General features: G+C 36.7%; 1 protein-coding gene across 1 annotated transcript; it reads left to right on the top strand.

Moving 5' to 3' along the window:
* On the top strand, positions 1-23,617 carry CAND1 (cullin-associated and neddylation-dissociated 1). Its single transcript, XM_009887806.1, has 14 exons — positions 1-142; positions 10,820-10,974; positions 12,453-12,576; positions 13,007-13,263; positions 13,350-13,455; positions 13,960-14,105; positions 15,089-15,381; positions 16,063-16,204; positions 16,847-18,340; positions 19,111-19,206; positions 20,906-21,075; positions 21,174-21,338; positions 21,565-21,672; positions 22,765-23,617. The coding sequence occupies exons 1-14, from the start codon at positions 3-5 to the stop codon at positions 22,987-22,989; spliced, it is 3,621 nt and encodes a 1,206-aa protein (XP_009886108.1). The 5' UTR covers positions 1-2; the 3' UTR covers positions 22,990-23,617.
* Positions 23,618-24,250: the final 633 nt, after the last annotated feature.

Below are 24,250 nucleotides of genomic sequence, written 5' to 3'. Positions count from 1 at the left end.
TTATGGCTACTAATGACTTGATGACAGAGCTACAGAAAGATTCTATCAAGCTGGATGATGACAGTGAAAGAAAGGTGGTGAAGATGATTTTGAAATTACTGGAAGATAAAAATGGTGAGGTGCAAAACTTAGCTGTCAAATGGTATGTATTCTTTTTCTGTGGTGTAAAGAATTGTTTAATGACTGAACAACATAAAGCACTTTTGAAAAACTTAAAGGACTACTGCTACACAAAATAGTTGTGAAATTGATGTCCACAAAGGAACCCTTGTATTTGTAGGCTACCGGCCTTAATTGTAGTTTATTACAGAACTATCTTTTGTTGACACTGCAGATTAACATTTGGGGTTTCAGGTGACAAATAGCACATGCAGTCCTTGCTGAAAGTATGTGAATGACATGCTTGTTCTTTGGTGATAACTCCTGAATGCTAAATAGATTTAAAAATATTATAATTCAGTGGTAGTTGCCACATTGATGTTTGACTGTGAGAAGGTAGATGATGTGTAGGGCAAGAGTTGTATTATTAGAGTAGTTTCCGAGCAGAGATGAAAACATAAAAAGGTAAATATATGGCCTTGGTTATCAAATATGGAACTTAACCTCTTCACTAACATTCAGAATACTGAGTTAATGGTTTTATGTGCTTTACAGGAATTAGTAAATGTTTTATGGGGTCAGGGTGCAGTTATTTGCATTTGAGAGACTTCTGTTCCTCAGTACCCTCTCTTCCTCAATTTATTTAACTTGACCTGTGGTGTGGCTTTTCCAGAGCGCCCTTTGAAGAGGTGCTACGTTTATTATGACTTTTTATTTTACTCTTGGCCCTTCTGACTTTTTGTGCCCTTAAAGGAGGCACAAGAAGTGAAGAAGTTTCTAGTGTCCCTGAGACTATTTCTTGTTTGTGAGCTCAGAGGTTTTTTTTTTTAATATTCTATTTATGCTGCTTATATTCCAGGAGGCATGAATTGAAGTCAACTTGCTATGTTTAGTTTGTTTCAGCTTGTTATTCTTTAAGGTTTGCCCTATCAGACTAGCAAAGCAGAAAAGTCAAGCCAGTGCGCGCATGTGCTTATGTATTTACGAGTGCTTGCTTAAGCTTCTGAAATATTTTCAGTGATGGTAACCAAAATCTTGCACAGAGAACTAATGTAGGAATAGTAAGTTTCAAGCCCAAGTTTAGTATTAGCACTATAGTAATATAATTGTCACTGCTTTTTCACTACTCTCACCAGGATTGCAGTGTTGTTAAAATGTGTCTTTCGCTCTCCCCTCTTTTTTTAACAAACAACACAAAATGCCATATTTTTTTTAATTCAGACTTCTGAAATGTCAAAGTTTCTTGTGGTAAAGCTTCAGTTCTATGTCTTTGAAACAGATTGCTTGTAGTCAATCAGAAGAGTAGGTTATTATGAAACTTGGCTCAGGCTTAGAATTGTCTTTGTGTGCAGTAGCATTTTGTGGAGAAGTTACGTTGCAGCATACATGCAGTACTCAACTTCAGTGTACATTCTTCAGTTATCCTGAAATTTAGATTAATACACATAGACACAGCTTATATATCACAGTCTTTAATGGCCATGTTAGAATTTTGGACCTAAAGTACAAGTAATGGTTATTAAAACATTAAAGAAAGATTGCAAAGGGAAGAGAGTGAGAAAATAGATGCCTGCCGGTGTATGTGCCCGTCTGCATGTTTCCTGTTCTTTTCTTATTAACTGTTCTTCTAATTTTAAAGTTTACTTGGACATACTCATGAGTTTTTCGGATTTAATTAAAATGACACTATCTATTTAAGTTTGGAGTGTTTTTGAGAAATCTATATGAAGAACAGTGTTAAATTTACTGTGATAAGACAGGAAACATGATGGAAAGGTTTTCAGGTAAATTGTGAACATTCATCTAGAATCTGTACATTCTTGAACATACCTTTTTTTTTGGCATCCCAATCACCTGCATATATGCTTTGAGGACCGCTATTAAGCTGTAGTTTTTGTAAGATGGTTCAAGCTGATCTAAAGTATTCCATTTATTGCAACGCTGGGTGAAAGCTGAATTTGTTGGCAAGTTAAATTCAGCCAGCATATTTTTCTTGACTTTTTGGTTTTTAAATATTTTTGTGTTGTTGTTCTTTACTTGTGTATTTCTGTTACTGATTTGCTGGCTCTTTGAGCTGAGGAAAGCATGAACTGTGTTTAGATCTGTATTAATTTAAATGCTCTGGTGGACTTGAGAGACTATCAGTAGGAGCCTTCATCAGGCTGGTACTTGATGACCCACTTAAGTATAGATTCCCTCTCTTATAGAAAAAGCGTTTAAGACAACCCTAGGTACCTTTGAATCTGCATTTGAGACAGATTTTTCCTTGATGAAGGGAAGAAAGATTTGTAGTGTTAGTGGAGCTTCCTCTACAGGTAAATCAATGGAAACACTGAATGGCAAAGGTATCGATCACTCCTTGAGCAGATAAGAATCTCTTGCAGGAGGATCACTCTTTCAAGGTTTGATTCTTGAGGTCACTGAACAGAGCAGATTTAAACCAACTTGGAGCAGCCTTAAAGAAGCATTTATTTTTTACGCAATTGTAGGAACAACCAAGCAGTGTTCTAGTTTTGCCTTATCCACTGCTTGCTTTCACATTTGAGTAGGAAGGGCTCTATTGGTTAAAATGCTGATGAACTTGTTTCTTATTATCTCTTCAAAGCACACTAGTGATTTTGTTCTTGTTCCTTTCAGCTATATTACATAGGTTTTGCACAGGATAAAACATGTTCTTTGGTTAACAGAAGTTAGGTTAAGAGTTCATGGATATTTGGATAGCTACCTTGCAAGATGATGGTGTAGTTCCATTGATGAATAAAAATGAAAATTAATGAGCTGCCTTAGTACTCTTGGAGCTTTGACCCTACAGAAGAGAAAGGAATATATTTGTCAAGCTTCTGTTACTGCAGGCAGTAGATGCAAACTAGGTCAGTACCTGCAGGTTGTTCACCTTGTTTTTCTTGAGAGCAGGTAAAATTTTAAATGTATTCTTCTTGTCTACGTGTTTTCTGGAGTAGTTGTTTTTTGCTTCATCTGATACAATCAGCCAATATAGAAAACGCTATTGGTCATTCTTACAGCATATTCTTAGTTTAAGGCCGTTAGTGTAGTCCAGCATGGTATCCTGTGCACCTTATGGCAGTAGTAGTTACACTGCCTGTAGCTGTACCCAAGATTATGTTCGTCTGGATTAGACAAGCAGTATGTTTTGTCTAAACATAGGTATTGGGTTGGATGGGATGTTTGTTCTTCATTGCTGATAATGTTGGTAATGTTCTGTTGGCCCAAATTGCACATTGTTTCATATGTTCAGTGTTGCAGTGTGAGGATGAACTGCTTCTCATTTTGAGCAGTTATCTATAGTTTGATATTCTGCCATTTAAACCTTTACTTACAAATTTTTATTGTTTCACCCTGAAAGGTTTCCTGAAACCTGTAAAAACTCAAACAAGCATGTGTGTATGTACACATGTATATGGGGGGGAAAAAAAAAAAAAAAGTGGGATTAAAGTAAGTACTTTCAGTGATTCCTGCCTTGTGCTACTGTAGTTTCTCTGGATTTGTCTGTGTGGCTTCTCTGGGCAGTAGTTCAATATAGGGAAGGCTGCTTGATGCTGCAAGTGTGAGTCATTAGTGTGAACAGGATGATGCACATATAGGCTGTTGTGTGGCTGATCCGGTTCAGCTGCTTTAAAGCATTTTGGATGCTGTGGTTATGCGCTGCTGCACATCATGCTATGCAGGTGATTTGAATCAATTCTTTTTTTCTTCCATTTGTGAATTTTAACTCTTCTCTGTGAGTAAATGTGCTTATTTGATCGCTGTTAAAATATGCGAGTTTGAGACTATAATTGATTATGAGTTGGTGACCCCTTCCTAATAAGGAGCTACACTTTGAATACCTTTATTTTCAAATGTACGTAACTTAAAGGAGACAGTGTGTTACAGTCACTGTTTATTTCCATGGGCAGCTGAATGAACTTCTGACTTTAAAGAGAAACTGGACACAAATTACTGGCTAGTGAAAGGGAAAAGATCAAAGAGCACTTAAAACAATATCTGAAACTGCCTTCAAATGTGTAAAATACATGCTTAAGTGCAAAACTTTTGTATTCAGAACTGATTTTATGAAAGAAGGTTGTACTTTCTTTTCAACTTCAGATAAGCTTAGTTTGTAATCTGGGACTAATAATAAGGTCTGTGAGTGATACCTACTGATTTTAAAGGTCAGAATAGCTTGAGGCAGTATTTCTTGAAATTTACTTTGTAATTGGTATGTCAGCTTTATTGAATTAACAGGCTGAATAAATAGGACTGAAGACACTAATGCAGGTGAAATCTGGTTTCGGTATCTAGAAACTGTAATTTCAAGTGTTTATGTGAATGACTTTGTCATTTCAGTGGTTTCATCATCTTTAAAGCATCAGCAAAAACCTGTTTCGTATACTTAATTGGGATGGATGTAATTGACCAGTCTTTGCTGTGATTATTTTAGTTACTCATAGGTTACACTTGAAAAATAAGCACATTTAAATCAGAAGAATTTAGTAGTTATTCAATAGTTCAGGTTTAAAAAGAATCCTTACCATCATTTCAGATGTTTTCACTTACGTAGCGACTGTTTTTTGGTGGAGATCTGATGCTGATCTGTCAAAGTTGATATATGAAAGGATGGTGTGAGCTGCACATCTCTGGGATGTGGAAGATGTATTTTCATAGAGTTGCTCAAGTCATTGCAAACTGCAAAAAGCAGAAGATATGACCTTTCTAGCAGTGAAAGGAAGGATGACATTGCCACCTGGAATCTCACCAACCAGATAGCAAACTTGCTTGCTACTGGTCAAAAGCAAACTTTTAGCATTGCTACTCTGAAGGCCCGCCGTATTTTTGAAAGGATACTGTTACTCAGTTTTAGATCAGTACGCTTCCATAATTGTGCGTGTGCTTGTTCCTGTTTCCTAGTGCTTCTGTTCGCAGTACTTCTACGTTACAGATGTGAAATGGTTTCTACAGATTCTGCACTTGCACCTTTGTATGCTGTAGTCTGTTGTCTGAAACGCACAGGGAATTTCTGTGGACTACTGTGGGCAGTCATCATACCGTGGAATTGCGATTGTTTCTGTTCTAGGGGACTTGTGCTTGCACTGCTGCAAAACAATTTACTATGCACCAAGGGTAGAAGAGCGCAACAACACTGTCGAGTAGTCTCTGACAGCGGTGTGTATTTGAAGAGAAACCAGTGGTGTGTCAATGAAACACTGTGAAGGGAAAGCTTGGCTGAAGAGTGAAATCAAGTTGTGGAGAAAGCTGTGAGCTTTTTGGGCAACTAGAGAAAATGCTGCAACTTTTAGGAATGCGGTCAGGGACGGCTCAATGTATTTAGAGTCTGGGAGGTAATTCTTGCTAATGATCTGTGTGTTGGCAAATGCTTGTGGACAAATTTATCAGTAGTTTATCTGTTGGAGGAAAAAGGTCTTTGCAAGTAGCAGTGTCCAGGAATTATTAAAATAAGATTGCAGTATTAATTTGACATGATTGAGGAAGTAAAATAACCAGATTAGATTGTGGATATTGTCCTCTAAACCTCTACTCTCAGGGGTTTAGTTGTTCTGGAGGTGGTTTGATGGAATCTAAAGATTACAGTACAGTGCCCTTTTCCTAAATTAAAGGACAGTGCCAGGTTAGGGCCTGAGTGTTAGAATCTAAGTGCTGTGCCTCACGTGCAACCACTGTTGTGAGTTTGTGAGGGCAAGGCATTATGAGCATGGCCATTGAAAGAAAAGCTCCTAAATTCACCTAACATGGTGACAGACCGCTAATGCCAAAAGTTTGAACCTTGCTCTGGCTACTATCGTATCATAAATTACACTTAGTGCTTGAATGCAAGAGCTTGCTTTAATCTCCTTTGTTCATGTCTGTCCATGTCCATGTTCGGTCTGCACTTCTTGCTTGCTGCCTTTTGCTTCTGTTGGGTGTTTTTTATGACAAAGCTCTGGCTGCTGTGAATTCTTGGACCTGGGAAAGAACGGTAGCAGCAGTCAGGTACATACAACAACAGGTTTTGGGATGCAAGATGTATTTCGGTTTTGTCCTACTGTATAGAGCCATGTCTGCTAGCTGTCCAAGTGTGAAGGCCATAGATCTCAGCTCTTTGAGTCCGCCTGGAATCTGAGCCAGCTTAGTCCTCCAGTTTAGCTCCCTCCCAACAGCTGTGTGTAACGGTTCGGTTTGAGCTGTTGGAACACAGTCTTTTTGTTTGTTTGTTTGTTTTTTCAGGAGTGGGGAAAATGGGTGACCAGATTGGGTGGAATAATGATTTTTTGAGGGTCTATGGTTCTGTGGTGTGAGCTATATGGTGGAGGGGGGGTGGCTTTGGAGTGACTGAAAGGACTTCTAAGGCAGGAAGTGTGAAAGGTATGGGGAACTCCGAGTGTGTTTGGGAGCCTTTGTAGCAGGAGGGATGGAAAACTTGATGCTCTAAGACTGAAGAGAAGACTGAGTTTCAGAGGAACTTGAAACGTGGTTTTGAATTTACCCTTTAAGTGCTTCTAAACTGTTTGACCAGGCTGTTCCTCTTTTGTCCTTTTGAGTGTGCATGGGGAAAAATTGCTGTGACCAGAAGTGGGGATTGCTAAAGTAGCTTGTTCAAAAAGAACAAATTCATTGTCAAGCTTGACTGTATATTCCAAAGTTAATTCAATATGGTCCAAGGTGCCAAGTCACGTTAAAAAATGGTGATATAATACAAAGTGTGTATGGGTCAACAAGTTAAATTAATACACGATAACATTTCTTCATTAACAGCGCTTTGGAATTCACATCCTCAGATCTCCACTGCTAAAGCAATGCAGGAATTTGTCTTTCTTCCGCAGCAGTACCAGCAAGGTAGTAAATGTGTGAGGTTATCTTGCTGTCATTCTTGGCAAATATGGTACTAAGCTCCTAAACTAACTTCAGTGCCTTTATGCTGAATGCCATAGCCTCGAGCCTTTCCTTCTGAATAGTGATCTGTGACCTGTGTGTTCAATGGCAGCTGCCTGGCTGACAGTTTTATTAGCTAGTAGTGAACCCAGGGTCCAGCTGTGTTCTTGGAGAGACTTAAACTCCAGAGCCATTTCCAGTAAAACAAGAAAAACCGTTTCGCTTGTCATCTTGTGCATTGTATGCTTGTCTCTCAATAGAGATAAATAAATAAAGAAGGGAACTCTCCTTTAGACTGTAAAGGCTCAATAGTGATTTTTCTGTCTTTAAACACTTGTGGGTTTCGGTAATACAATTATTTGGGAATTAGGTGATTTAAGTAGTAGTCGTAAAGTAAATTTTTTGCCTGAGTGGCATAACTTAAATTTGATTTTGGACGATCTGCTTTCAGAATAATAGTCTTTACTGAGAGTTTCATATCTTGCTAGCTTGGACAGATTTCTGCTTGCTTATAGATTGCCCCCCACCCCTATACCCCATTTTGTGCAGTTGACTTGATGCCTGTGCTTTTTCTGAACATGAAACTTGCTCTTAATTCAGAATAATTCTCAAAATCTTATAAAATGAAACCAAAAGATTTTTCCCCATTGTAATCACTAAGGTCCGAAGGGAAATACTTTTCATCCAGATGGTTTCTTTCCAGTAATCTGGTACAATCAGAATATAATGTATTCGATTTATTCATTTTACTTGAACTGCATACTAATATTTGTTAATCAGGGTTTAGCTCTTTACTATGATCTGGCAACTCCATTATTAAATTGTACAATCAAATGCATGAATTTGGAGGTTCTCTTCCCACCTTTTTCCTAGTGTCTTGACCTTTTTTTTGTTTTTGGAAAGTGCTTTGAAAGGCTGGTTTTGGAGTGGGTGGTGGGAATATGTACCCTTGTGTATCAAACTAACTTGTGGCTGAACTGTTCTAACAGTTTGATAATTGCTATTTGTTTCCAATCAATAAAAATGGAAGTGTAAATTAATATATTACCACTTGCCAAGTATCACTTTATTTTTTTTTTTTCTCAGCATAGGAAAACAGCCCATATTGGGAGAGGATACTCCCTTTACACTTGACAAGGAGTTAAACTATGCAAATACTTCTAGTGGGAAGTTGTTTTGTTGTTAATTATGTTAGCCTTTTTTACAACCGATTTCATCATCTGTTTGTAGAACTTTTGCATACTTCTGATGTTTCAATAAGATCATGACCATCTGGTCCTAAAATCACCAACAGCCTCAAAAGTCTGACGTAGATGTAGTGAATCATGGCTTATATTTGAAAGTTTGAACTTTACTTTCTTGATCTTAGTCTTGTTTTGATAATAAGTTAGTTCGTTCACTTTTTCCTGTAGGGTTTCAGTTTGACTTCAACTGTCCAAAAGTAGTGTTTACTAAACCTACAGAGATCATTTTAGTCTCAGTTATCTTTGCTGGAATCAACTTTAATGAAAAGCAGATGTATACAGTGTTAAAAGTTCATTGTGGAAAAAAAGACGTTTATATGGAGGCATGACATTCTAACATAGTCCTCGTATAATCAGTTTGTGATTGGCTTTTAAGATGCTGCTTCTTCTGCATTTTTTCCTACCTTAATTTCCAAGTATTTCAGTTTCATAGCTTTGATCTGTGGTGTGGTTGTCTGTGTACATTGTGTACAATATTGAAGGGCATATACAAAATTTGGACTCTCCCTTGTAAGCCACAGAAACATCTGTCATTTCTGATCCGTAAGGCTTGACTCTGTCAGTTGCAGGAGGAGTCACCACCTCTTAGCCCAGCACTTGGAACCACTTAACGTGCTGTCTGTCCTCTCAGCACAGATCTTTCGGAACCATTGCATGGGCTTGCTTTGACTTCTGTACTGCAAGTTGGGCCTTGACTTTCATGAAGAAACAGCAATAAAGCTTGAGCTTCTGAAACATGTTTCCTAAAAAATAACAGCCTTGCATAAGTCTTTCCACTCCTCAAAATCTTAACCAGATTGTTTTGGTGCAAAGGGCTTGCTTAATTAAGTCCTCACGCTTTACTGTTCATCAAAGCTCACACTGAGAACACGCGTGTAGAATCCCTTGAAAAACTTCTGTGCGTTCTCACTGTGGCCAAAGTTGAATTCAATGGTGATGTGTATAACTTGAAGTGTGTGTCACAGGAGGAAAAGCTGTTGAGAATCAGGCTGTAGGATTTCCTTAGTGGGACATCTGGAGCAGCTGCAAAATATAACTAGAGGAGGGTCTGTACACAAGGCCAAATCAGAATGATGTCCATTATCCCTTTAATTCAGAAGGAAAAGAAAACAAATAGCTTTCTGGAGATACATCTGCGTATCTGTTAATTCTGCTGTTGGCTACGCCTCTAGTTCATGACTCCCACATTTTCTGTAGGTGGTCTGTGCCTTTCCTCTCGCCATTCTTGCCTCAAGCTTTTGCTTTTTCTCCTGTGGGACTGTTGCACACAACTCCTTTTCCTGCCCTCGCATCTGTCACGGTTGGTACAGAACCTAAGCTTGGTAGAGCTTTAGCTTCATGTTGCATCTCATCTCTAGTATTGATGTCTCATTAGTAAGCCTGCGTTCTTGATTGGGTAGTAATATTATGGATGTCACCACAGAATTAAAGAGTAGCTGGCAAGATCAACATACAGAGAGCAGAAGCTTACAAAACAAGGGAGTTATGTCTTTCAGAGTAGTTACTGTATATGTAGGCTAACTGTACTGTTTTTTGATGGGACATTATAAGAATGCCTATAACAGCTTATAATGCTCATCTTTCAGCATTTCATGTGTTCATTGTTAATGGAGTATGTTTGAGGAAGCTGAATTACATTAAAAGATTTGGTAATTTAAAGTCTTTCAAAATTGATTTCCTATTTCTGAGATGCTTTGTCTGAAGGCGGGTGTTTTAAAAACAGGGAGAAGTTAGGTAAGTTTGGAGTGAGAAGTGGGAGGAGTGGGAGGAGAAAAGAGTAAGTTCTTGGAGTTCATATGGAGGTTTTTCACAGGTGAATGGAAGGAAATAAAGACAATATAAGGCTCTATTTCTTGTTTTCGTATAACTTCCTGTTTGGAGCAGAACATTAACAATGGAGAGATGCTGACAGTTGGTGATAGGGCTACGAAGACGGTGACATCTGTGGTTTTAGTATTTTGAATAAATGGGAGCATTTGACAAGTGAATACAAGAGCGTTACGATCCTCAAAACAGTTGGAATGACTAAAAACAGAAGAAAGAGAGGAAATGTTACAACGTGCTGTGTGTATAGTGGTGTTTGGAGTCTGTGAAGAAGAGCATGCTATGTCATTATTTTTTGGTTTACTATTTACATTCTATTAAGGAAGGCACTCTGAGGTGTAGAATGAGTCTGAGCGTATACCGGATTGAACGCAAGCATTGTGTAGAATAAAGATGGAGTGATTAAGAAGGTTGCTTACTTGTCTGTGAACTAAGCGGGCGCTGATGGTCAAGCACATAAACTGATGTCTCTGGCTAGGTAACTTTTGTTATAAATCTTGGTATTGAGAAGTAAGAGGGACTCTGGTTTTGAGACTTAAAGAGAACAGACATGCAAAATCTGTTTCCGCCACTAGATAAAACAATGCGTACTAAACCAGTATTTTGTTACTAGATTTATGGAGACAGGTTGTCAATCCAACCAGTTGAAGGTTTTCAGATTTTAAAAGCCTGCTTTATATTGCTGACAAAACCAACCTTAAGTTTGTGACTTGAATGCAACATACTGAAGTAAAACAAGGGCTTTTATTTAAGGTTGCGGATTTAATACTTTTCTTCTGTTTGTACAGCCTTGGGCCTTTGGTGAGTAAAGTGAAGGAGTATCAAGTGGAGACCATTGTAGATACCCTCTGTACAAACATGCTTTCAGATAAAGAACAGTTACGTGACATTTCAAGCATTGGCCTTAAAACTGTGATTGGAGAACTCCCCCCAGCTTCCAGTGGTAAGACCTTTTTGTACTCAAGACTATCTAGTTTTATCATTTCGTTACTAATTAAAAAAATGCAAAAGCGGGGTTCTTTAGTGATGAAGATTCAGTTTGTTTAACATTGGAACTAATTTCTGTTAGAGAAAAAAATGTATGACACAAATATCCTTTTAGTTTCTTCTTCTCTGACTGTATTGTCAAATTTTACTAATTTAAAAACTTTTTTTACTGAAGAATTACATTCATGTGAAAAACGAACATACAGTGTATGAACTTCGGTATAACAAATTGAGTGTAAAAGCTCCTACTTTAATAATTGTCCAGTAGAACATTTCTAGGCTGTAGTAACAGCTAAATCTCATCTTGCTTTTTGATTGATAGTATACTTTAAAATTGATTATAACTTGGGTATTCTTCTTTAATGATCTGATTTCTTGTCTCAGTTTCTGGTAAGTGTTTTGGAAAGTACCCTGTGTTTCTAACAATTGCCTGATAAATTACTGAAACGCTTACCTGCAGTTTTAAATGAAGGCAGTCTTTCCTCCAAAAGAGACAAGAATGATGAACAGCTCATCAGTTAATGGCATTACTGTTTTATTCAAGTGCTTTTCAGATATCGCAGTGTAGGATATGAATGAAAATATAGAAGTGATTAAAAAGGCATTGGAAATGCAGTTTTTAGAGACTGAGGTCTCTTAAATTAAAAAAAAGGTCTGAGTTTAATATCTGTTATTGAAAGTCCACATGTAAGTTTTGCTTTTATCAAGCAGTAGTGAGATGTGTAAACTTTTATTTAAAATTAGTTATTTACTTAATCAGTTTAAGCTTTTATTCTTTTGTTTGCCTACACAAAACAAAGGGAGATTTTTGGGTGGAGGTAAAGCTCAAACAAAGATGGAGCAAAATCTTTTGATATAATTAGTATTGCTAATACAAAAGTAACCTAGGTATTATTTCTTGCTTGCAACTCATAGATTGTTGTCTTTCTTCTTAGCCTGTATGGTAACACATTTGACTGTCCCATTGTTATGTTTCGTTTTAGTCATATATTTAAGAATAAGCCATATATATATAAAAATATATTTCATATAGGTTGGAATGATATTAATTTCACATCTATATTCCCAAGGTGTGATATTTTTTTTTTTTAAAAAAAAACCTTCATGCAAATGAAGATGAGAGCTAGCCATTGGGTAGCTGTTACCATGACATGAGTTTCTTCTTTTCTCATAATTACCCTGAACAACACTAGGCAGTTGGTGGAAGAGGGAGCTATGGAGTCGTGGTAAAGACATTTTTACTTTAATTTTAAAATACTTTGGGTATATGTTTTTTTCCCCCTTTCTCAAATGTTTCAGCTTGTTTTGTTGTGTGGAAAAACCTGTTTTATGTTGAGATCAGGTTGCTTTCCATAGTCACAAACGTGATCTCTGGTGTTAAAAACTGTGCTTTTTTTTAATTTTGAAAAAGCTGAAGGTTTTTTGTACTTTCAGGTTCTGCATTAGCAGCTAATGTTTGCAAAAAGATCACAGGACGTCTCACAAGTGCTATAGCCAAGCAGGAAGATGTGTCTGTTCAGCTGGAGGCACTGGATATCATGGCTGATATGCTGAGCAGGTAAACATCCCTCTTCCAAAATGCTGGTGAATGCTCATAAATAATCCTTAAAGCTTAACTCTTATTTTCTACATGTTACATTTAATTTACTTTCAGTTATGTGAAATATTATGGTAAGGTATTAAATATAGGTGAAACTTCATTTAGGAAAAAACAAGTGAATGTATTGAAGATGATTGATTCATTGATTGATTACTTTATTATTTTATCTTCTGAGAACTGTAGTTTTAAGCTTACTTTAATGTTTATTGCTTTGAGAGTATATTTTAAACTCACTTCTTGTTTTTTTAAAAGTTCCAAAAGCTTACTTTCAATGACTTAATTGGAATCTTTGTGATGTTTTGGGAATATTTAAAAGAATTGTTGTACAGTATATGAACAAAGTTATCTAGATTCAATTGGTTTGAGTTTGTGTTTTGTCTGTTTTAAGGCAAGGAGGACTGCTTGTTAACTTCCATCCTTCAATTCTGACCTGTCTGCTCCCCCAGCTGACTAGCCCCAGACTTGCTGTGAGGAAAAGAACCATCATTGCTCTTGGTCACCTGGTTATGAGTTGTGGCAATATGGTTTTTGTTGACCTTATTGAACATCTGTTGACAGAGCTGTCTAAAAATGATTCCATGTCAACAACTAGGACCTATATACAGTGTATTGCTGCTATCAGTAGGCAAGCAGGTCATAGAATAGGTAAGAAAAAAAATAATATAATAATCTGTAACTTTAAAAGTTTTTAGATGAGAGTAATTACTTTGCTAATTTTCTTCTCTTACCAGGTGAATATCTTGAGAAAATAATTCCTTTGGTTGTAAAGTTTTGTAATGTAGATGACGATGAACTACGAGAGTATTGCATTCAAGCCTTTGAATCCTTTGTTAGGAGGTAAGTTATTCTTGGGTACCTATTTCAGGCTTTGTTAAGATTTAATAGTGTGCCATTTGGTTGTCAAGAGGTAGTCTCCTTGGTACAAAATATTTTTGCAAGCTTTGAGCTGGAGCTGTTCCTATGGTTCTATCTTGTAACTTAACTGTTAAGCAGTGTGTTATGTCTGTACTTCAGGAATTTTCTACTGTGTCCTTGCTACTTATGCAAACAGGAGGGGGGAAAGTATTCTAATAATATCTGTTGTCCAATAGCAGTGACAAAAAAATTGATATCCAAAGGCATATCTTGGTCTTCCGCAACATTCCAATTTAGTAAATTCAGTTACATAGTAGCATTGCCCTTTCTGAACTTCCTTTCTGATTTTCTGTAATTCAGATGGAGGCATTGATAGTACTTGGTTTGGCTGATGTCTCCAAAGTACAGTATGTGGCATGAAGTCTTTCAGAAATATTTTAATTCTACAAAGTAATTTGATGTTGATTGTATTTTTGTATTACGCAGATGTCCGAAAGAAGTTTATCCTCATGTATCTACTATTATAAACATTTGTCTTAAATATCTTACCTATGATCCTAATTACAATTATGATGATGAAGATGAGGATGAAAATGCTATGGATGCTGATGGTGGTGATGATGATGATCAAGGTATATTCTCTTTTTGGGCTGGGGGAGAGAAAGAGCTTGTGAACCTGCACACATTTGAGAAAATTGATATGGGCAGTATTGCTGCTAAGTACCAGCATTTGAATGACTTGTATACTTTTGTATTCAATTTTTGTACTGTTTTTAAACATGCCTTATGAACTCACTTCTTGGAATAAAAGTACAGGATGTTGTTGTTGGAGAGAAATCATTCCAAGGGTGAACGTAAAGTACAAGACAAATATTTTAAAATACTTGAAAGGTGGAAAAAGGCGAAGCATGTAGGATGATATAACTGAAGTGAGAAGAATATTAGTTAATGAACTGAAAATACCTATTCAGCATGGGAAAGGCTTCTCACTACTTTCCACTATAATATATTGTTACCTAATGCATAAAATTAGAACAGATTGAAAATCGCAAAATACTCAGTGTTTTTTTGTAGGATAAAAATGTTTTAGACTGAAAGGTATAAGGTATTTATTGTTAATATGGTGGCAATACCTTGCCATATGTTAAGATTTATGAAAACTTGGACACACAAATAATCTGAACCTAGAGCATAACATTCTCATTACTTTAAGAATGAATGAGCTGCATAGTTGTTGATTTAGCACTTAAAAAGTCAATTTGTATTGCTTATCGTATCTTTTTTGTTGTCCTTTCCGGGGGCAGAGTATGGTTTGATTTACTCCTAGAAAGAAAAAACAGAATAATTTGTTGAATCTTGATCAACTAGTAATTGTTGTTGCATTGTCACTTACATCACAAATAAAGATAAATAAAATTGGCAGAGAAAATAACTAGCCTTATGATTTAGGCAGTTTAGAAGGCTTTTTATGTATGGTTTTTGACATAGGTTCAGAACATACTTCTTTAGTGTGCCTTACACAAAGAACCCAAGTGTGTTCTTATTAATTGTTTAAAATAAAACTTGATGCTTTGATTGTCTAGACTTGAACATATGCATAATTTATTTTTTCAAGGGAGCGATGATGAATATAGTGATGATGATGACATGAGCTGGAAAGTGAGGCGTGCAGCTGCTAAATGTCTGGATGCTGTGGTTAGCACACGACACGAAATGCTTCCAGAATTCTACAAAACTGTATCTCCTGCTTTAATAGCCAGATTCAAAGAACGTGAAGAGAATGTTAAAGCAGATGTTTTTCATGCATATCTTTCTCTTTTAAAACAAACTCGACCTGTGCAAAGTTGGCTTTGTGATCCTGATGCAATGGAACAAGGAGAGACACCTTTGACAATGCTTCAGAGTCAGGTTGTTTTTGTTATCTTTGTCAAGATTTTTGTTATCTTTGAGAAGACACACTGAAGTTGTGCCCTGTCCATAAGAATAGTTTGTGAAATACGCTGTATCGTACTTTCTTCATGCACAGATTACAGTTTATTACTGTGGTACTAACAAAGAGAGCAAGCCAGGTAAACCGGCCCAGAAAAGTGCAGCAGTCTTGGAAACTGAAATTACCGCCTTTTGCAAATGTGCTTATCTGATTTCACTTGTTTACCATTGCCTGTAAAAGTTGCATGTCCTATGCAGTTTAGCCAAATTGCCAAAGCAAAATAGCTATGTTGTGCATTCTGTAATGCACATGTAAGCTCTAATGATCATGATAAAACTTGATTTGCTACAGCATATTTTATTTGCAGAATAAAAAAGGATAGTGCTGAAAACCTTTTTGTAACTGAATTGTTTGGGTGATTTCAGTTGTTGCTCTCTATAGTTGTGTTAATGCAAATCTAGTTTTGCTTGGTTTCATCTCACCTTTTAAAGTTAATTGACTATTTTTTTGGATAGCAATTCTTTTGAATCTTTATCTCTAGTTCTGTAGAGAAATCGGAAATAGAGGAGGTAGGACACACATATTCCATCTTTTATCACTGGGGTGGTATAAAGAAGTATCAGCTATTGAATCAATTAACAGATGTGTGATGATTACAGGTCCCCAACATAGTTAAAGCCTTGCACAAACAGATGAAGGAGAAAAGTGTGAAGACTCGTCAGTGTTGCTTTAACATGCTGACTGAGCTAGTAAATGTATTACCTGGTGCCCTAACACAACATGTTCCTGTACTTGTACCAGGTATGAGAAACATCATTAACTTAAAGATTTATTAGTAAATTGCATGTGAAGTTTCAAAATCTTCAAATCTTGACTGTGTTATTTTGCAAAAGCTTTGAAGTCTTGCTTCTATTTAAAGAAATCAGCAAAATAATCAGGTACTGTGTGGATCCATATAAATATTTTAGTGACATATTTCCATTAATCTTGAAAACAAGGGTTGGCTGTGAGATTGAGATTTTTTTTTTTTTCCCTCCATCTAAAAAAACCCCACAACCTTAACTTGCTTCTTAATTGTAAGGTCAAACTGTGCCTCCTTTCTTATCTCAACAAAGCAAAATGTCGTCCCTATTTTAGCTTTTGTGACTTAAAATGTGGAATTTTGAAGTAACAAGGAAAAGTAAGTTTGGAAAAGCTAAAGCTTCAGAATCCCATTATAATTAAGAAAATACATCACAAACCATCAAAAGGCCCATGTCCTCTGTGTAGAGGAAGCTTGAAAATTGGTTGAATAAAATAGTGAAAGGGGCTTGGAAGCATTCAAGAAAGGCTGGGAGCAGGAAAACATAAATTGAATATGGCTGCCTTCCTTCAGAAATTTTGAAGTGTTCTCACAGAATATAAATACCTAACCTAAAAATACATTTTCCTTTTTTCTTCCAGGAATAATTTTTTCACTGAATGACAAATCAAGTTCTTCTAACCTGAAGATAGATGCTTTGTCCTGTTTGTATGTGATCCTCTGCAATCATGCCCCCCAAGTCTTTCATCCTCATGTTCAAGCATTGGTACCTCCTGTTGTAGCTTGTGTTGGAGACCCATTTTACAAGATAACATCAGAGGCGCTTTTGGTTACCCAACAACTTGTGAAAGTCATTCGTCCTTTAGACCAGCCTTCTTCCTTTGATGCCACACCTTACATCAAAGATTTGTTTACTTGTACAATCAAGAGATTAAAGGCTGCTGACATTGATCAGGAGGTGAAAGAACGGGCAATATCTTGCATGGGTCAAATAATTTGTAGCCTCGGTGACAGCCTAGGCACTGACCTGCCTAGTACACTTCAGATCTTCCTAGAGAGATTGAAGAATGAGATCACTCGGTTAACTACAGTGAAGGCCATGACATTGATTGCTGGTTCTCCTTTGAAGATAGATTTGAGACCAATCCTTGGGGAAGGAGTTCCTATTCTTGCTTCTTTTTTGAGAAAGAACCAGCGAGCTTTGAAACTGGGCACTCTTTCTGCTCTAGATATTTTAATTAAGAATTACAGTGACAGCTTGACAGCGGCCATGATTGATGCTGTCCTCGATGAGCTTCCACCTCTGATTAGTGAAAGTGATATGCATGTATCACAGATGGCCATCAGTTTTCTGACAACACTGGCTAAAGTATATCCTTCTTCCCTGTCAAAGATTAGTGGGTCCATTCTCAATGAACTTATTGGGCTGGTGAGATCGCCTCTACTTCAGGGTGGAGCACTTAGTGCCATGCTAGAATTTTTCCAGGCTTTGGTTGTGACTGGTACAAATAATTTAGGCTACATGGATTTACTGCGCATGTTAACGGGTCCAGTATACTCACAGAGCACAGCACTTACTCACAAGCAGTCTTACTATTCCATTGCCAAATGTGTTGCTGCCCTTACTCGCGCCTGCCCTAAGGAAGGGCCAGCTGTTGTAGGTCAGTTCATTCAAGATGTCAAGAACTCAAGGTCCACGGATTCCATTCGGCTTTTGGCTTTGCTTTCTCTTGGGGAAGTTGGGCATCACATTGACTTAAGTGGACAAATTGAGCTGAAGTCTGTAATACTAGAAGCATTCTCTTCTCCCAGTGAAGAAGTCAAATCGGCTGCATCTTACGCGTTAGGCAGTATTAGTGTTGGCAATCTTCCTGAGTATCTGCCATTTGTCTTACAAGAAATAACCAGTCAGCCTAAGAGGCAATACCTTCTTCTTCATTCCTTGAAAGAAATAATTAGCTCTGCATCAGTCATTGGTCTCAAACCATATGTTGAGAACATCTGGGCCTTACTCCTGAAACACTGCGAATGTGCAGAAGAGGGTACAAGGAATGTTGTTGCTGAATGCTTGGGCAAGCTTACGTTAATAGACCCAGAGACTCTGCTTCCACGACTCAAGGGATACTTGGCATCAGGTGAGGAGTTGTAACTCATGTGCATACTGTAGCAAACGGCCTTATGCTATTATTTTAATAAATTGATCTGGTTTTGTGCATGATATACTTCAATTTTGATATCCGTGAAGTTTTGCTTTCCTTCTGCCCCAACAATGTGAAGCTTAGATGGTTGAATTTTTGCTAGAAGAAATTAGTCATACATAGCAAGAATTAATTTTATGTACTGCTTTCAGACTATAGTATTTCAATTAATGGTGTTATGTTTAACTAAGAGTCATTGACTTAAAGGGGAAGGAGTGTGGGACAGCACTACTTGACAAACCAGTTGCAACACGTTGACATTTTGGTGTAAGTTACGGTATTCCGAATTTTCAGATAAGAATTCTGAAATTTTTAAGGATTAGGAGGGATCGTTGTGTGTAATTCATTAATCAGTCTCATATCAAGAACGTTGACGTGTTTTCCTCATGTGGTTCTGCTTTAGAGAGGAGAGTGGTTTGTAAGCCATGTGGTCGATGAAAAAATCTGTCCTAATAGGCTCATTGCTTGAATTTTCTGTAGCAGATAATTTTAAGTGTTTATTACAAATGTTATGGTCTCTGTTCATCTGTTTAAAGTTTACCACAAGAACATATATGGAGAAAACATACTGCATTGCTAGTAGTAAGTAACATTTCTTTAGTGTTCTTAAGAGTATTAAAGTTTAAAAAGAATGGAACTGAACATAATTTAAATTCTGTAGTCGTACTGTTTTAATGTTACATATTTACACTTTTGTTTCATATTAGGGTCCTCATATGCTCGAAGCTCGGTGGTTACTGCTGTCAAGTTCACTATTTCTGATCATCCACAACCCATAGACCCACTCTTGAAGAACTGCATAGGTGAGTTCTCTACTTAATGACAGCTTCAATGTTTTCAAAGCAATAGAATTGCACTTAAAATTGTTTGTAGTGTTCTTGGAAAAAAATATTTTGCAGGTACCAGAACTAGCTGCTAATGGTAATTGTTGGAACAGTTATAAAATGTTACCGTACTAGCCAACTATTTCTATTAATTCTAGCTTGTTTGAATTCTGAGCCATAAAAGTTGCGTGTTAAAAACGGTATGTATTGAAGCTGTGATGGCAAAGAATACAGGCAGCTAGGGCTTTTAGGAAGATGATACCCAAAGCTGGTTTCCTTTCCTATGCTCTTGCCAAATTATATCAGTTTGTAGTAAGGTACTGTCTTTACCTAGAAGGGTGGTCGTGGAAATACTTGGCATTCAGTCATTTAAAATATGTATGCACATGTGAATTCTGAGTATTACCAGGTGACAAATTGTAAATTTAGGTCCTTAGGATTCTATAATGCTTTGTGACCTGAAAGTTATTGGAAGTGTGTATATTTTTACAGGGATAAGGTAATCAGAGCTTTCAGTATGATGAAGAGCTTTGCAATGCTGTGGGTTTTTGATCTTTTTTCATTTGTATGACAAAGTATTGTAGATTTATTTAATATGCTATGGTGAATGTTTTATAGTGGCTTGATTACAGGTTTAAAGATGTGTAAAAATTGTGTATACTGCTAAAATACTAATAGGGGGAAAGATTAATCTTTGAAAACATACAGTTTTGTAGAGAGCAAGGTTTTTAGTTATGGGGAAGTAGTGTCGTTTCCCATGTGTTATTTTCATCACTAAGCTTTATTTTTTTTAATACTATGTTGAAGAATTGACTATGTTTATGGGTTTTCCCCCCCCACTGTCCCTCCCACTGAAGCTGCCTTGCCTCTTAGGTTTCTGGAAATACTTATTGATTATCCAGTCAAAAAAATATTGGTATCTAGTACACACAAAACCCCTCAATCATCTTTGGTTTTATTTATGTCCTTTTGTTTTTCTCCCTTTAAAAATTTCACTCCTCTTGGAAGGTGCTAGTATATTTGACAAACACCGTGGAAAAATATGATCTATTCCTGCAGGCGTTTATTTTAACAAGGCTGTGTTATAGAACTATAGACACTTTAAATTGAAAATGCCCATAGTGTGTGGTGGGATGAGATGAGAGGTGTGTTGCTACATGAATGTCTACTGAGTGGGCTTATCCTCTGGTAATTTAGGAATTCTCAACATATGCCAATTTAGCGGTTAAAAATCAATGTATTGATAGTTTCCTTAAGGAGGTGGTCTCTAATTCTTGAACTGCAGGTTTTAAATTGGTTTTCTAATGAATATTCTGAGACTTAAATGGAGAAAAGGAAAGATTGTGATAATTATAATTTTCATTAATTTACACACTATAGTCTTAAAAGAAAGTTGAAATAACATTAAGTGATAGCCATTTACTTTGGTGTTTTTTCTACCTCTGTTATTTGGAATGTCATGTATCTCAGTTATATGATACTTTTGATATGATTATAATTAAATAGATTTATGTGTGTAATCATGCTAAAATAGCAGGTATTGGTCTGTGTTGCATCAAAATAAGTCTTGCACTAAATACATCCTTTTGAAAGGTTGAAACTAAAGCAAAGGTATTTTTAAAGTAGCAAATAAAAAAGATCTTCATAGGTTTGTTTTCTTTTCTGTACGTGATTGCAGGTGATTTTCTCAAAACATTGGAGGACCCAGATCTCAATGTCAGGAGAGTAGCCCTAGTGACATTTAACTCGGCTGCACACAATAAACCGTCATTAATAAGGGACCTCTTAGATACAGTGCTTCCTCATCTTTACAATGAAACAAAAGTCAGAAAGGAATTAATCAGAGAGGTATGTTAACTAAGAAAACCAGTGCTAAATATATGCAAGTAGATTCTTTGTTTTTCTAAATATCTTACTACTTAACTTTGTTCTTTATTTGCTGACAGGTGGAAATGGGACCATTTAAGCATACAGTCGATGATGGGTTGGACATAAGGAAAGCAGCTTTTGAGTGCATGTATACTCTTTTGGATAGTTGTTTGGATAGACTAGATATATTTGAATTCTTAAACCATGTCGAAGATGGCCTGAAGGATCACTATGATATTAAGGTTAGCTGTCATTTTTCTCTGTGTAAGCAGTGACTTAGTCAAAATATTTTAAATAGTGAATAGACTGAAAGGGTAAAAATATTACTTGATACGCTTAAGTACTTCACTATATTTGTCATTTTCATTAAAGCGTTGCTGTTAAAAAGGTTACACAGCATCGTAGGAAGTATCTCCCATATATGTGCTGAGCATAACTGATTGTTGAATTGGTTTTCTCTCAACCTAGATGCTAACCTTTTTAATGTTGGTGAGATTGTCTACCCTTTGTCCAAGCGCGGTGCTGCAGAGGTTGGATAGGCTTGTTGAACCTTTGCGTGCTACGTGTACAACTAAGGTAGTGTTTTAAATTTAAAACTTATTTATGTTAATTATTCTGTGTTGTCTTATAGAAGTATAAATGAACTCGTGTATGAAGAGTACTTCTGAGAATCAAGACTTGTTGCTGCAGGGTTTCCTGAGTGATAGTTCATAAGCTGCAATAGGGGACTGTGAATGTGTGGGCCCTTATATATGTATTAAATATCTTTAAATTACAGATGGAAGAGTAGACTTATTAGCTTCTTTTTAAAAATCCTCTGTTTCTTTGATGCCATTTCTTTTGTTCCTTAAAAATCTAGCTGCCACTTCGGCAACTTGTGAGTGAAACTAGAGTACTGAGAGTTTTTCTGACTTCTAATGATTACGTTGTTGCAGAAAAGCACTGGGGTGACCAAGGGTGGAGGCAGTGTAAAGTGGTCCTATTTTTGTTGGGTTTTTTGTTTTGTTTTGTTTTTCCCTTCTTCATTTGTGTTACAAGATTCTTGGGTCTTGGCACAGTTAGTCTCCCTCCATTACTGCTCTTGTCTTGATCCACCTGCGTGCTCTGACAGTCATTTAATGCCTCATTTACCTTGCTTTTCCATTACTGTATTCTGTTACATTTCACATCAAGAAATCTGACTGCTTTTAATGATAATTTATGTTTGTATCACTGAAACGTCTTTGAGAATTACAACAGAAGGTTAAGCAGTTATTCTAATGAAGGTCAACTTTTTAAAAATTTATATTCTCTGCAAGTATGGTGATAATATTTTCATGTTGTTTACCGAGCTTACTAGCTAGAGTCTGGCTGCTGCAATTGTTGTGATTTGGCAATTGAGTTGGTAGTTTACAATGCCGTATTCGAGTTTCAGTCTTATTTGTAAACTGCTGGTAAAAAGTCTGCCAAAAAGTAGATGTTTGGATGTTTTTTTTTGCTTGTTGTTTTGGGGTTTTGTTTGGTGGTGATTTTTTTTTTTTAAGGGCTTAGGCGATTTTGAAAGCTGTGCAAAGTGGTAGTATGGAAGGAAGTAAGTCTTTGTAAGAAATATATATATATATTTTTTTAAGGAGGACGTAGAGGGAAGCTTAAGCAAAAGTTTTAAACGTATTTTCATTTTTTCCCTAGGTAAAGGCAAACTCAGTGAAACAGGAGTTTGAAAAGCAAGATGAACTGAAACGATCTGCTATGAGGGCAGTAGCAGCGCTTCTAACCATTCCAGAAGCAGAGAAGAGTCCATTAATGAGTGAATTTCAGTCACAGATAAGCTCTAACCCTGAGCTGGCAGCCATCTTTGAAAGTATCCAAAAAGATTCATCATCCACTAACTTGGAATCAATGGACACTAGTTAGATGTTTGTCCAAAACGGGGACCATTATGTTGAACCATATGATGCACTGAATTGACAGATTGAGTAAGAAACAGAAAAAGTATCTAATCTACACATTGTTCCACTTTATTTACCCTTATGGAGACAGTTGGCTTTTCCCATTGTTGCTTTTCTAGCATTTATTCCAGAAATGTATTTCCATAATCCAGAGTTTGCTAACCACTCTTGTTTTAGTGGATTTGGCCACATTTGGGAATTAAAAAGTTGACACATGGTGTACGGAAATAGGTTCCAACATCCATTTGCCCTGTAATGTTTAGGATTAAAATGTCAAAATTTTGTGACCATGAATTTTTTTTTCTTTTATTCACTTTCTACTTGTTAACAAAAAAGGCGGGAGGTGGGAATCAAGCGTTCAGGTGCACCATCTTTTTGTATAACTTTTTATTGGTTTTTGTTTCAGCTTCATAAATTGGTTTGGCTGGCAGATGAATTTTGTGTAAGATTTGTTACATTAAAGAGAGGGTTTGGGCACAGTTCAAAAAAACTCAGACATAAATGTCATTTTTAAAGGTGTGGGGATTAGAAAACAAATATCCCTGTTGTGCACACTAATTTTGCATGAGCAAGTTTACAAATATATATTGTCTGTAAAACAGCATGTGCAGTTTATTCGTAACGCAAGTTAAAATAAGTTTTATTGTGTCAGTGCAGTTTTCAGGTGTTTTGACATACAGACCATTCATACAGGAAGGGATGAATGAAGGTTGGTTGTCTTAACCTGGCTTTTTAAAATGCCAGTAGTATGACCCTGCAGATGTCTTACAGTAAATGTGACAATTCCTGCAGTTTTCATGGTTTTTTCATTCCCAAAGATTGGATCCTCTGGAATGGAGGTAGACAAACCAGAAGATCGGAGTGAAATAGGATGAGATGGAGGTAAACTGAGCGGAGAACAGCAATAGTTGCTCAGTGGGTCCTGAACTCTGGATTCAACTTTGCTTTTGTTATAAAAGTATGAAAGGAAGTTTCTTTGGTGGCTTCTACCTCCTATTCTTCATCCAACAGCTTTTGTTAAGGCACTAATATATGGTGTTACCTAGACAAGTGTTGCCAGACCCATCGTTTTGTGCCTGTCAAAATGTTTTCTGGCACATGGAACCACCAGTAGATCACAGTGCTGCAAGTGTCATACAGTATTTTGGCAAGATAGGAAATGGAGAATGGTCTTAAGACTGGAGAGAGATAGAAAGCAAATGGATACAAGAAAAAAAAATCTGCTG

Source organism: Charadrius vociferus, unplaced genomic scaffold (assembly GCF_000708025.1).
Source record: "Charadrius vociferus isolate BGI_N301 unplaced genomic scaffold, ASM70802v2 scaffold125, whole genome shotgun sequence".
Classification (NCBI taxonomy): Eukaryota; Metazoa; Chordata; class Aves; order Charadriiformes; family Charadriidae; genus Charadrius; species Charadrius vociferus.
This window is presented reverse-complemented; position numbering and strand designations above follow the sequence as displayed.